Source organism: Pleuronectes platessa, chromosome 15, assembly GCF_947347685.1.
Source record: "Pleuronectes platessa chromosome 15, fPlePla1.1, whole genome shotgun sequence".
NCBI classification, from domain to species: domain Eukaryota; kingdom Metazoa; phylum Chordata; class Actinopteri; order Pleuronectiformes; family Pleuronectidae; genus Pleuronectes; species Pleuronectes platessa.
Genome location: NC_070640.1, coordinates 6,022,361 through 6,037,382, shown reverse-complemented (window position 1 = coordinate 6,037,382; position 15,022 = coordinate 6,022,361). Strand labels below are relative to the sequence as shown.

Sequence of the window (15,022 nt, the reverse complement as noted above, 5' to 3'; positions counted from 1 at the left end):
CTCTCTCTCTCTCTCTCTCTCTCTCTCTCTCTCTCTCTCTCTCTCTCTCTCTCTCTCTCTCTCTCTCTCTCACACACACACACACACAAACACGCGGACAAACAAACCTTGACCCTATGTAATCTTTTATTTTGAAATTAACGAGTGGTCACTTCCTGTGTTGTTCTCGGCTCCTCCACGTTTCTCTGTTTTCATATCGAAAGTAACGTTTGCGTCGCACGTCTCGCGAGACCACCTGCATCTGTCATCTCGCCTACACATAAGGAGAGCTAAGGTCTGATAGCTCTGGACGCAGCTGTATCCTGGAGACATGAGTGTAGAACTCACCCCGGGGGCCATTGGCGTAAGTGTTAACTTTAATACAACGCACTTAATCTTTATTTTTACTCTTAACTCGGTGTCGCCAGGCTAATATGTTAGCAAACGTAGCTCCACCAGCAAGCATGCTAGCACTGTTTGCTAACGGGATTTGAGTTTCTCTGCGTGTGTGGTAATTAAGTCAACACAGGTTTATTGTATTTGAATCAGTGGATAGAAAAACAATCATGAATCCTTAATAGTCAAACTAATTAGCTTATAAGCGAATGTTTAGTAGTTAGGGGCTTCACAAAACAAGTGTATGTGTTTATATTAGCAGTGTAATCAGACAGAATGAGTCTTTAATGAAACTGTTTTGTGTTCTAGATCCTGTTCAATGGCTCAGAGGTCAAAAACCCTGTTCTGCAGCTGCTGGTAAGTACAGTTCAAACAGTTCATCTGCCAACTCACCCATATTCTATTCAGAACACCACCTCAGAAGGGAATTTAAATGGTTTGACAGGTCTCGGATTACTTAGTAGTAGATTAGAGTTTCTAATTGTGGCTTTTGCTGAGGTCACAATAATACAATTTGAAAGAAACATGTCAAAGTCCAATGTTGCTGTAAGGAAGTCTGACTCATTGATATCACTCGTTCAGTACAACCGAAGACATCAAAAATAATAGCTGCGATTGCAATAAATGGATAAGTAGCCCTTTTATTTATCCTAAGGGAAATTTAGGATTGATCTTTATCTTTACTGTCACACTATCAAACTCGAATGGCACTCAGTAGAGCGCACACCTCCACCGAGGCCCAACAGTCTCCTTAAATGCAGTCAAGCTGCACCTTAATACACACGCTCATAGAAATACATTCCCTAAATATACTCGACTATTTTTTCCTTCAAGATCCATCACTTAATTTCTTGGAAAATTGTAAAAAGGTTAAAAACTCCTTATCTTGAAATGTAAAACAAAGTTATGAAAGAAGTTCTTGGCTCCGCCTCCTTTGTCCAGATCCGTTCAGGAGTTTTGTGTAATCCTGATCACAGTCAAAAGTTCAGGGGTGAAATAATAACGTTCTTGGCGATGACAAAGTCTAAATATTCTATAAGTCATAGCATTTAAATATTTGCGTGCTCCTGTGATGATTGTTGTATCTTTTCCCTGGTCAGTTGATAAGTCATCATGGAACTGTGAACTGTCAAGCAAAAGTATGCAGAGATTTTAACGGTTGTTGTTGTGTGTATTTTATTGTATCCTTTGGTTCCTCTGTGTTTGTCAGAACCTGCGGAGCATCACTAGTCCCACTGGACCAAACAGGTTCCGGCTTATGATGAGTGATGGTCACCAATCGTCAACTTGTGAGTATCTTGCAGTATATAATGATCTGGTGTGTTGGCAGCAGAGTAATAAGTGATTCATTATTATGATTAACAATTATAAACTGAGATGATGGATTGAGTGTTTTCAGTGGTACATGAATGTGTTTGGTTTTGATGTGTTTGTGTATGTAGCCTTCCTGCTGGTCACACAGTTAAACAATCTGGCTGAAGAGAACATCCTGGAACCAAACTGTGTGTGTGTGCTGAAGAAGACCCTCACCAACACTCTGGCGGATGGCAGGCATGTGTTTCTCGTTTCTTTCTCCCTCTCCTTTCTGTTTGCGGCATGAAATCATCTTTGTCCTCATTTTATACTTGGGTTGCAGGCGTGTCGTGGTTGTGATGGGTCTGGAGATCTTGCAGTCGGCTGAGGAAACTGGAGGAAGGATTGGAAGTCCCACTCCATTCGGCACAGATGGTATTTTTCTTTAAAAAATGTTCATGCATGAACTAAGAAACATAAAAAAAAAGTTTCTGCACATTCCCTTATGCTCTTTATTCAAATTGCAGATAGATCTCCAGAGAATTCGGGCTCAAGCACGTTTGTGTCTTCATCGGCTGCAGCACCTGGATCCTCCAATGAGAGCAACAGCAGTGAGTGTGTCATGTTTAACATTTTCTATTAGTTTCATGCTTCTGTAAACACGACTCTTTGGTCTCATCAGTCATTACACAGATTTTAGGTGTTGTTCTGTGATAAATCCTCTTTATTAGAATTAAAGGATAATCATTTCAATAATAGTGGTTTTCTTGCTTTGGCAAAGTAGCTTCTCATCCACAGCAGCAGTTATTAGAGTGAAATCTGATTGCTTTAGCAATTTCAGGTTTTATCAGTAAATAGGCATCATCTGCAGGGCTCCACTTATTTAACAAAAAGCTTTGACAGCTAACAAATTGGATGAATGTCTTGCATATTCGTCCAAAGAAGCACACACTTATTGATTGCTACACTTACATTCTAGATAATATACCAAGATTATACAACAGTTAATCCTTTGGTTTCCATAAACAAAAGAGCAGCATGTGGCTGATGCCGATTTAAATCAATGAAGATGATTTTTAATAGATCTGTTTTTTAAAGCACCCATGTAGAATTGACAGAAGCACAAAAACAACTGTATGTAGAAGCTTTTCAAAGCTTTTATATAAAATGTTGAGATATCTCAATAAATCATTTTAATCCTGAGGTTCATGGTTATTACATTATAACGATTAAAACTTGTTTCCTCCTAAGATTAAATATTTCCCTAACATTAACCTGTTCTTATTTATGTATTTATTTAGTAGTAACATGCATTGGATACCTGAATAGTTTTGTTGACTAGAGGTTACTAATTTAACTCTTTATTCTGCAGTCATGCAGAAGGAGCTCTTGGAAAATTGTGCTTACATATATAATAATATGAAGTCATGGATAAAGTAGCGATCACTTAAAATAAATATCTTAAATAAGAAATAATGATCCTTACAAATAACAGGAAACTTGAGGAGATTGGGGTTGGATGAGTTTTCTCCAGGTATTATAGAGCTCATTTAAATTTGAAAAGGTTATCTCACCAGCAGAGGGAGCCATGTACCCTTTTAAGAAAAATGATGTGCTGCTCTCTCACTGGTTCTTCTCAGTGGTGTTGTTCTGCAGACAGAGTTTTGCACCCCAGATTCCTTGTTGTTCATTTTTCAGACACTTCAACGTGTCGGATAAAGAAAGTTGTTTTCAATCCTCTAATATTCATCGGAATTAGTGTTCACAGGCTGTGGTCTAAGTTTGGGTTATGAGCAAAATTAAACAGGATCATGTACAATGCTACGTTAATGGAAAATCGCAATTCCTTCAGATCAAGTTCATTTTTTTTAATCATAAATACGGCTCAGCTTCCAGAGAAGAAAACTATATTTGTTATCGAATAGCCATTGTGGCTGGTGGAGATAATAACTCGCTGTTTCACTGTTTTACGACCAAACAGATTTTTATAACAGAGTAGGAACCCCCCCCCCCAATAACGTTTGGTTTCCTGCCAAAGTGGCTGGTGCCGTGTATCATGCCCAAAGTAGTCTGTGTTATATCGCAGCTTCTTTTATTAGCTTAGCCTTTGTTTCACTCAGTTGTTTTATAGCAGCGAGTGCTCATAGCATCAACATTGATTTTGTTGTGTGGCATAAATGTACCCAATAGTCCTCCTCCATGGAGGACGTGGGCAAGTGGGTGGATAATGAGCACTTGGTATATATTGTGTGTTTGTGCATGCGTAGGTGTAAGTCCGTATGTGTGTGTTGTGACTGGGGGAGCTTGTGTGGGCCGATGGCTCCTTGAGTTCAGGGTTTCATGAATATTGTGTTGTGGACTGAATCCCCACGTAGCTGAGCTCAGACGGTGGAAGAGGGAAAAAAGACGACTGATTTGACTCGGCAAAGAATAAGCTCTGCTTTAAGTCTTCATCAGACTCTATCCTTATTATATCCTCTGATCCATGTTACCTCAGAGATCCCCCCAGATACAGGAAGCCTGCTGCTCTGTTTAATTGTTCTGTTGATGACATGGCCCTGCATTCCTCAATAGAGCCAAAAGTGTTTTCTCTTGCGCAATGCAGCCAAGTGTTTGATTACTTCCAATATCTTAAGATATTGCATTTTCAGGAAGAAGGTATTCTGCTGTTGTATTGGAGGATCCGGGTTCAAATCTGTGTAAGAACTTCACTCCTCACTTCCTTTACTCATGTCTCGTCCTCGTGTCTCAGCTCCTGTCAGTAGGTTTGAGAGAGAGAGAGAGAGAGAGAGAGAGAAGGTCTGCATTTCAATAGTGCTTTTCTCAACTACGAGCTTGTTAAACTAAAAGTCTTCATCACCCATTCACACACACACACACACACATACAGGCACACACATTCATTACAGCGCTCTTATACCATGCACAGATGACACAGCCTTAGTATGGTGTCTTGCCCAAGGACACTTAAACATGCAGTGATCGAACCCCCGACCATTTGGTTAGTGGACGCCCTCCTGAGCCTCAGCCGTCCAGTGCATATGATTCAGGCTCAAGCTCGATTTTAGAGGACAAATAATAACTGATCAGCTGAAGAAGCATTTTCTCTGAATTAGTCTGGAGCCACCTGAAGCAGAAAAGAAGAAAAAGAAGAACAAAACAAGTAGAAAGAAGAAAACATCAGTCAAAGATTTCAGATTAAACATTTCATAATTTGTCGTCCCTCTAAAGACATGAAAAACAGTACAGCCGTCACCGGTGCTGTTTTATTTCTACAAAAACTGTCACAATATTGTTGTTTCTACAACCGTCCATCTGTCCACTGACCAATCGCTGAACAGGATTCTGACTGAAGCTGTGTTCCAGTCTAGTTCAAAATAACCTCCACACACTATAAACCTTTGATTCCTCCCTCCTCGCTCCCTGTCTCCTCCAAGATGAACATCGGGACTGGAACGACAGACCGGGACCATTTTCCAGGTCAAGGGCTGCAAGACGGAGGAAGAAGCATAGTTAACTGAATGAGAAGCCCCCCCCCCCGTCGTAGTCAGTTTTAACGCGACCTCTGACATTCTCGGAGTGGGTGGATGTGATCAGAGAACCTTTGTCTTCAGGTGATAGCATTTGATAGTGTTTGAGCTTGTCAGCCACAAGTGACATTTAACTTCCTCTATTTAAAAAAACAATCAATATTCGAGTCACAATATCAATATTCTGAAATAACAGACAAAAAACACGTCTTTAAGCAGTAGCTGTCGAGTCACAGGTCAGGACCTCATGCCACCGACGGTTCTGTTACCATTTAAATATTCATCATCAGCCATCACTTAAAATAGACTAAAGTCAAACTGCTTCGCGGATGATATTTAAATTCCATTGAGATCTGCACTCGCTGAAGTGCGGTTAAAAAAATATTCATTATTCATCAGTAACCGTTCTCTGCAGGTTTCCTTTGTACTCACAACGCTTTCTCTCTTCTCCTCTGTCTCTGCACCACCCAACAAACACTCACACGCTGTGTCTTATACACTTTCTCTTTTTATTGCTTTGTTCATGTCTGTATATTTTCTTTGTGTCTCTTCCTACAGTGTCCTCACCACAAAGCAGGCTTTACAAACAGGGGCTGTGGTATATACGTTATTGGCATGCACATTAGGAGCCTGTGCTGATCTTAATCGCAAAAAATGAGGATCCTTGATAAAGCTCAGTGCACCTCACTGGGCTCCGCTCCCCCTCCACCCATCCCCGCCACCTATTATCTCTCCATCTCTTCTTTCGCGACCAGCTCCTTCTTACACTCCATCCAGAAAGCGTGTGCATGAATATTGATGTTAATTACCCCTCGCCTGAAAATAGCTGTTCAACTTGTGAATTTCCCCAAGGAATTTGTGCAACACACACACACACACACATACACACACAGTAGAACCCCCCCCCCCTCCCAAAAAGGAGGATATCATAGAGGTGCACTTCCTGTTCTCCAGCAAAAGAGCTTAAATCAGGGGAGGGTCTCTGTGGAATTACATTTTTTAGCGCAGACAGTTCTTCACCGCCCCCAAACACTGTGGTTCAGTGTGGCAGGTCATTCATGCAAAAATTAGGCCTTGCATAAAAACATGCTGGTGCCAGCTCACTGTCTGGTCTGAATCACTACTGGTGTGACTGATGCTACTTCATTGTGGGAGGTGAGATAAAACCTTGTGATACTGTGGGCTCGACAAACTGTTCACGTTTTCTGGCTTTGCCATTTGTGAAAAGAAGCAGAAAGAATGCTGAGTTGTTCTTTTAAAAAACAAAACGGACGTTATTCTAAACTTTAAAAGTTTTTGTTGATTTGACTGATAACTAATTCTTATAATTTTCTTTCATATTACTGAAAGTAAAGTTATAATGAATTTAACGTCTTGCTCGAAAGGAAAAACACATTTAAATACAGTGGCACAGACTGACGTTAACAGAGTCACTCTGCAGAGAGGTCTGTAGGGGGAGTTTAACTTTCTTAGGTATTTTATGATTTTGGCAGCAGCTCTCACGAACAGATAACAGAACCAACATTTATGTTTTAGAACTAATGAAATATGTTCACCAGGTGGTTTAATTAAAGGTTGTGACAAACGGGTAGATGCTCTGCTGGTTACAGATCAGTGACAGACGGTACATTTGTCAATGTCAGATACTGTTTTTCTCTGAAAAATGTGTTCTGAGGTATTATTATTATATATTATCTAGGGGACTACTGTAAGTCTCGTTAAGACACAAATGTTCTTGCCTTCTTAATAACCCTGAGCCTAAGGTAACATCTGCACAGAGCGTGTTTTACTCAACCCCACAAAAGAAAAGAAAAATATGGGCAAAACCCAAAGATATTCAACAAATAAAGATAATATGCAAAAATTATAAACTTTGGAGTCAATACCTACAAAAATTTGGTATTTTAGCTTTGTAAACTATTTCATCTGTGGAATTCACCTGTAAGTATTTCACTTTGTTTCCAAGCAGTGTATTCTCCTCCCAGAGGCAGTGGAAAAGGTTTTGTGGGGACATCACCCATGATGGCCTCACCCATGAAGGCCTCACCCATGAAGGCCTCACCCATGAAGGCATCACCCATGATGGCCTCACCCATGAAGGCATCACCCATGACCCCCTCACCCATGAAGTTTTCGCCCATGAAGGCCTCACCCATGAAGGCATCACCCATGAAGGCCTCACCCATGAAGGCATCACCCATGATGGCCTCACCCATGAAGGCATCACCCATGACCCCCTCACCCATGAAGTTTTCGCCCATGAAAGCCTCACCCATGAAGACATCACCCATGATGTTTTCGCCCACGAAAGCTATGAGCTCTTCTCCAGGTTCTTCAACAAAAGTGATGCCTATTGAAACCCTCCACCCCTACCAAAGCAAGTAAGTGTGTGTGTTGGTTTTTGCATGTGCCTGCTTTCACAAACCTATTTATTTATATTTTTAAGAAATCTTTAAAGTCTTTAGTGCACACGTTATTCACGATGTTATTTCACTTTGCCTGCGTTTCCCGTTGTGCTCATTCATCACCTCGACTATTTCCCCTCATGCTGTGCTTTCTGTTTGCTGCCATTTCTTACTGGCACTTTGGGGCATGTGGGTATAGGTCGTTGTATGTGTTGTGTGGATTTGTGCGTGTGCGTGTTGATCAGCCCATTTGCATAGAAATGAAATGAAATGGAATGAGCGATCTCGCCTCAGAAACTGACACTTAAATAGCAGGTACTCCTGCGTCTTTGTGATTTGCTGCTGAGGTTTTCTGTTATTTGACCCCGTGGGGATTTGACCAACCTCCCGTTTTTTTTCTACCCACATCCTTCCCTCTCACAATTTCCTCTCCTCCTCCAGGGTTAAATTTGACTGCAGTTTCTTCCCCTCTTGCTTCTTATCATTTCATTAGGCTTATGTCTCCGCCTCTGACCTTAAAGTTGAACCACAGAAAGACAAAAGCACAGACATGCCAAGATGTAGTTGTCCAGATTGGAGTAAAGTTACCCTGTCAACTCTCCCTCTATGTTTGGGCTCTGATAACGTGGCCTTGTTTGAAATTGCACGCTGTAAAGATAACTGCACCTGCAGGTGCTGTAATAAACTGATGACTGTTCTAACTTTGATGTTGGGGAGCACCTACAGTGAGTAAAAATGGATGACTTCAGCAGCGGTGGTTCTTCTGCGTGCAGTTGTGTTAAATGAAAGGAGCCGGTGTGTGTTTGTGTGTGACAAGTGCTTCATACAGTAGATTATATGACGACGATTTGTATGTGCACGCGGTCCTTTATGGCCCGTTTACATGGCTTTCTCATTCCTTTCTGCTGGTATTAAGTAATAGCATCTAGAGAGGACTATAATTGGCTTTTGGCTGCCATAAACCTTGGTGGAGCAGTCTTATCCATACTGAGAAGGGAATGAGGTTCACTCTGGGCCAGCAGCTGCTCTCATGATAGGGGATTTAATTGCAGGCAAAGTTATGGTATGAATATCCTCCACTGCGCAATTATCAACGCAGTCCAAAAGCTCACTGCTGCATAAACTGCCGAGCTCGGCTGGCTGTTGTTAAAAACGGAGGGAGAGGCACATTTTAAATGCATCCCGGAGTTGGAAGATGTACAACACCTAGTTCACTCTTTGAAAAGAAAGTTGTTGGATGTTTTCTTTTCTTTTTCTTTCAAGGAACTTTAAAAAGACGGAAAAAGACACTTGTCCAATTTCCTGGGGAATTGTTCTTTTGCGCTGTTGTGTTGTTGACTGATGTGAGCCGAGCTTGGATGCTCATTAAGAAAAAATACTTTCAAAGTGTCTCTGCAGCAGTCTTCTCTGTTTGTTCTGACCTTTAGACCACAACCGCTAGTTCACTTGCACATAACTGTGTTGGTCAAAGAGAGCCTTTCAAATGTATTTATTAACAAGTCTATGCTTTATATTTATTGTATTTTTAGCATATACACAACACAAATCGGATTAAATTTCAAATATCTAAGTTTTCTCTATCAGCAAATTAATAATATCAAGGTAATTTTAAATTAAAGTTTTTTTTTAATTAAATTGTTGACTTTTTAAACAACAGATTTTTCCCCAAAAGTATTTTATAGAGTGTTCTGTGATCTCATTTTTGTCGACATATACTTTGTATGTTCTGATTTAGTGTGTATCCCTAGGTGGACTATCAGAGCCCGAGTCACCAACAAGAACAGTATCCGAACCTGGAATAACTCTAGAGGAGAGGGCAAGCTCTTCTCCTTTGAGATAATGGATGAGAGTGTGAGTAGAGGAGTGGAGATGTCTTAATATCTGTTCATTGCCAACATATGTCAAGATATGTCACAGATGGCTGTTTTTTTCTTTTTATTCTTGCCACGGAAGGTCTTTAATGAAATGTGCTTGTCAACAGGGAGAAATCAGGGTCACAGCATTCAACAAGGAGGTGGACAAGTTTTTCTCTTTAGTGGAGCAAGGCAAGGTGAGCAAGTTCCACTCCCACATATCCATCCACACCTTAGGCGATAACAGTCTCTTGGAAAGCTCACAAAAATGATAACGTCTGCATGCACTTTACCCAGGACGGCTGGAAGCTGCAAGTAAATGTTTTACTAGCGTTACTTCGAAACGAACAGAGCCGCCTTAGTTATTAACTTGAGACTCATTTTTGTCAAAAGCAAGACAATATCTTAAGGATACAATGAGTTCACAGACAGTCACAGGCATTCATTTTGTATCCACATAGTGTCGCAAACAAGTGTATCATTTGTAAAGTAGTGTCTGATAAACTGCTTCTGCAAAAAAAAAACATACCTGCTGGACTTCTGTCCAATCACTGAGCCATAGGCAAGTAGTGGAGGATTTTGTGGAAGGGATTTATTTAGTCATATTTTACTGAATTGTGTTTGAGACATATCGAGCAGTTGGGTGGATAATATGTTATTGTTTTGCTGTTGTTAGAATGTCTGGATATGCTCTCTGTGGAGCATACATATAAAGTTTGTCTCTCAAGCTGCTCTCAGAACTGCACTGGACTTCGCAGATCCTCCGTATTTTCTCCGGAGGATGTGCATGTGTGAACGCAAATTCCTGAGTGTTGTACTTTACCCGCCTGATCACCTAGCATACAGTCAGGGGATCTCCACTGGTTCCATTGTTTCAGACTCTGGGGCTTTTTTGATTGATACATAGATAATATCTTTAGATCCTCTAAGATATGAAAGGATAGGTTTGATCTCTCTTTACACGAGCCTTGCAGCAACCTCTTCATAGTGAGAAATGGGGGGACATCTTTTCTCGGCTGCCAGTCCAGTGGAAATCCATAAGGAGCCTGTTAAACTCTGATCCACTGGTCAAATGAGCCTCTGAGGGAAAAGATAGTGTTGACAAAAGTGTGTTTGTGTTGGAGCAGACAACACAGTGAGAGGCACACAGAGCGGAGGGGTCTGAACTTTACAAATTGTCAAATATTCAGCAATGGAAAACAACTTAGACCTCCAGAGGCTTCTTTGTCTTAGTTACAGCTTCGGTATCGTCACTCCACAAGGAGAATGATCAATATCTCTCACAACATGTGGATGTTGTGTCTATCTAAGATAAGAAAACAGCCAATAAGAGCTTACATGTAGGAAACTTTTAGCCATAACACTTGGTAGAAGAGTCTCAGAGGCAGACATCGCTAATAGTATCATCTTTGAACCAGAGGACCCTGGTTCAGGATCTCATGTCAGCAAGCATCTGCTTCCCTGTCCCTTTAATAAGAAATGTATTGCCTACCACCTCAAGCGGCTGTTTCATAACTGACAATGACGGTTACCTCTGACCCGGCTCTAATGCGGAAAACCAAACAGAATTTCATACAAAACTAAAATATTACCTTCAAAATGATAATGAACATAAACACAAAACACAGAGTAAGTTTTTCTACATGGTAAGTCAAGGGCTCGCCATATTTTGAATTCAAGTGGTTAAGTAATAAAAACACCGTTAGTTGACAAAAGATAAAGTTGAATGTAAGCTTGAGGTGTATAGAAACATGATGACACGGTGAGAGAGGAGATTATAGAGTCTCAGTGACAAACCCTCAGAACATGCGCTTTGCATGTTCCCCTCCAGCTGTGCAGTTGCATCCAGGTAGAACACCAGTTAAAGCCCACGCTCAATTCAGTCTGTCCCACAGAGCTTAATGACTCAATTAACCCTGGCCATCATTTCGTTAGTTGCACTGAGTCAGGTATCAGCAACTGGCAGTGACTCCCAACGCAGCGCCAGATCCAATTTGTGCCCTCTGCCCTTCAAAGATAAATAAAGGGATGAATCCGTCTTCCCCTTCGTGGTCTGATTATTGACGGAGGAGCGAGTTGGTGTGACTGGCTCTGACTGGCTCTGACAGTCTGATTTACCTCTGTGTGGGGTAAATCAGAGAGAAGTGTAGGGGAGAGAGTGGGCCACAGATACAAACTCAGAGAGAGAGAGAGAGAGAGAGCTGGAAGAGTAAATGAAGAAGTGGGCCCTGCAGATCGAGTTTAAATTGAACTGTTTAGCACACTTGCTAACACTAGCTGCTTATTTTCTGGTGAATTAGAGAAGTGATGGGGCTGATATGAAACCACATCTTAAATGGACTTGAAGTTTTTTTTTCATTCCTATTGGGAGGTATTGGGGAAACAAAAGTTTTGTTGTAATAACACTTCCTTGGCAGGATCAATAAAGTGGTCGCTCAATCGGATCAGTCATAGTTGCTCCGGATTTAAGGGAAATAACCACTTTGATCAGGTGTTATTTTACGACGCCATCACATCTCATACCATCTGTTCCCTACAGGTGTACTACATCTCCAAGGCTATGCTGAAGCCGGCCAACAAGCAGTTCACCACAGTGAAGAACGAGTATGAGATGACCCTCCAGGCCAATTCGTCCATTGTGTTGTGTGATGACAGCCAGGGAGTCCCCACACTGCACTGTGACTTTGTGCCCATCGCCGAGCTGGAAAACAGAGACAATGACGCCATCGTTGGTAAGACAAATTCATCTGTGAGACCTGATTTCTACATTTCATACATCAATAAAAGAGAAACTAAACAGTGGGTACAGTCTCAAGTCAATTGGGACTCCATCTGAGGAGCTAAATATTCAATCACAAATCACAATCAAATCCCCAAAACGTTTACAATCGTCTAATTGAGAGGTATGTGTCAAGTAAATGACTTTCTATATTCAGAAAATATGACTCACTCCGTCTCCACACTTTGAGAATAACGACTGAAACAGAGCGTTAATTAGAGATTCAGTGATTGTGAGAACCAAGAATCAAGAAGCAGGAAGTGGGGCACATAGTGTGATGAAGAGGATTGTCAATCTTTTTCACGTCAAGCTATTTGGGCCGATGTCGGTTTAAAGAAAAATCTTTCCATCACACTTAAGTCCAATTAAATGATGATTTTTGTCAACGATATTTGTTTATTCACATCTAAACGCCCCTAAAATTTCAATATACTTAAAAGCAACCTGCTCTGCTCTATGTGTTGGAAGTTTTAACTCACAAAAACGTTTCCCTCCTGCCACAGAGCTTCAGGTCCTGCTGTCAGACACAGAAAACAAGTTCTGGGGTGTTTGTTTAGAGCAAGGGGACCTGAGACAATAAGGAAATATAAATAGTACAGCTGTCGTTGACGTCATCAGAGCAGCACAACACGACGATAGCACAGAAAAGAGTGATTGTTCTGACATGACATAGTTGCTCAAAGATGTCTTTCTTCCGCAAAGTGGTCCATGACTAATGTGAGAGGCAATCGGGGAGATGTGACAGTCATGCAGCTGTTAGATGAGGGAATATTACAGCCCAAAGTCTTATACATAGATTGTCAGGTGCAGCTGAGGACTTTGCTTGACAGCTACCTCCGTAAAGACCCCAAGGCAAACGCTGGGTTGAGAGAATTTTTCCAACAACTACTGAACCATATACGTTTGTTTTACCTTTTTAAATGCCAATAAAATCAACTTGTGAAAATCTTCTCAGACCCTGATGATGATAATTATGGGAGCACCCTGAGGATTTAGCAATAATTTTGTGTAAATTACAATTCCTAATTTATTCAGATTAGTTTGGCATTATGACGTCTGGTGAAAATTGTGTTTATCTCGGTGGAGAGAGTCAGAATATCCGTGCATGACTGGGACAAAAGTTTGGACCATTTGGAATTGTGTTTGTTCTCATACCAAAAACTGGTAAATGCCACAAATTCTTTAAAAAAACACTTTAATCAAAAAACGAATTAAAAAACATCAGTGTGTTAAGACCTATCCATAATGACAGAAACCATATTTGAGAAAAATTTACTTGACGTGTACTTTGCCTTTTTAGTTTGACTCATATCCAATCTATTAACATGGAGTAGGCAGGATTTATTAGCTATACTGCAGGCAGACACCGGATGGTGATGGAGATGCTTTGTTGTCCATCTCTATTAACAGTCTGTGATTTAAACATGTGTGTTATCCGCTGAACCATCTCTCTGATCAGTCAATGCAGACACTTAAATACCGTTGGTGAATATAAAACAAAAGTAAATAGACAGACACATGCCTGTCAGTTGTGAACCAGATATCATGGAGGAAAACGTCACGACTGGGTCAGGGAGAGGGTTAATTCAGGCAGACAGTACCGAGGGAAGATAAAGAGAGGATGATGCTCATTCCACTGTTTTAGTTGGGGTGCCTGCCCTCTGTGCCTGACAGGGGTGTCTTATCTCTGTGACAGGTAAATTGGGACGGTCCGTGTGTAGATTGGGGTTGAACGTGGTGATTCAACGATGTGCTGAATGTTATTAGTGATATGATGCACATGTCGGATAGCGGTCTCTCTGCAGGTGTGGCAATTAGGAGGTAATTTGTTTTAAACTTCAGAATTTATTGTATTTTTATAAACTGGTCTGTGAAGGTGATGTTTATCTTTACCAGTTACATTTTAATACAGATTTTTTGGAAGGGATACAAAACAATACAGATTTTAGATAACTTACTTCTGAGGAATGCATCCACTCTATTTCTACAAAAGCCCCTGTTTCTTCAACTGCACAATCGAAACTGTAATTAGAAAGTGGCATCGTTTTTTAAAATGTAATCAAACATGATCACAGATCTAAAATCTGACATGGTGCTTGACAGTTTCTGATACTTGGTGTTTAAACACATTTCAGTCTGTACCCAACAGATAACAGGTTTTCAAAGCAAGATGAACACGTGCTAAAGAAGAGTGAGAATGGGAGGAAATAGCTCGGCTGAAATGGGAAGTTTCTCACCAAATCTTGTTTAGATGCAAATTATTGCTCCTCATATTCTCCATGGGTTTGAAGGTGCATTTCTCACCACACCTATCAGCACAGGTCCATGTGGCCTCTTGTACCTGTGATCACACATCCAGATGGGATTGTTGAATTGCATAGTTGAATAGTTTTTTTTTAACTTCACTTCCATACGCTCATGAAAAACATACAGCAACTGGATAGCAGCACATGGAGGGCTATTGATTCTTTTAAGTGCTGGACATGCCATAATGGAGACATTAATGGTCAAATCTACTGAGGTTTGAGCACCGTGGGTTTATATTTGAGCAGTAATATTACATGATTACATTAGCTTTGAGAACTACAGGGCAGCACAGCAGAGCATTACACAAGTTAAGGGATGCACTGAGCGGTTTACCTGGAGGAGTGTGTTTCCGTTGGTCGCAGAGGGGCAGCATTACATGTTCCGGGCCTCATCTGTTGTCTCTCCCTTCACACGCTCTCCTCTTACTCTCTCCCCGCTCCTTTGTTAAATAGGGGATTATAACATGGTAATGAGAACTGT

General features: G+C 41.0%; 1 protein-coding gene across 2 annotated transcripts in view; it reads left to right on the top strand.

Annotated features, from left to right (window-relative positions):
* The first annotated feature begins 193 nt into the window (after positions 1-193).
* Positions 194-15,022, top strand: part of LOC128456967 (replication protein A 70 kDa DNA-binding subunit) — a 31,356-nt gene continuing 16,527 nt past the window's right edge. The window contains exons 1-10 of one of the 2 annotated variants that reach the window (XM_053441418.1): positions 194-343; positions 685-732; positions 1,586-1,664; positions 1,818-1,926; positions 2,012-2,103; positions 2,196-2,279; positions 7,168-7,579; positions 9,352-9,454; positions 9,585-9,653; positions 11,996-12,188. In XM_053441418.1, the coding sequence (XP_053297393.1) occupies positions 311-343; positions 685-732; positions 1,586-1,664; positions 1,818-1,926; positions 2,012-2,103; positions 2,196-2,279; positions 7,168-7,579; positions 9,352-9,454; positions 9,585-9,653; positions 11,996-12,188 (1,222 nt within the window). In that variant the 5' untranslated portion in view covers positions 194-310. Of the gene's footprint in view, positions 344-684; positions 733-1,585; positions 1,665-1,817; positions 1,927-2,011; positions 2,104-2,195; positions 2,280-7,164; positions 7,580-9,351; positions 9,455-9,584; positions 9,654-11,995; positions 12,189-15,022 lie in introns of both variants that reach the window. The other variant, XM_053441417.1, reaches the window with a different exon arrangement.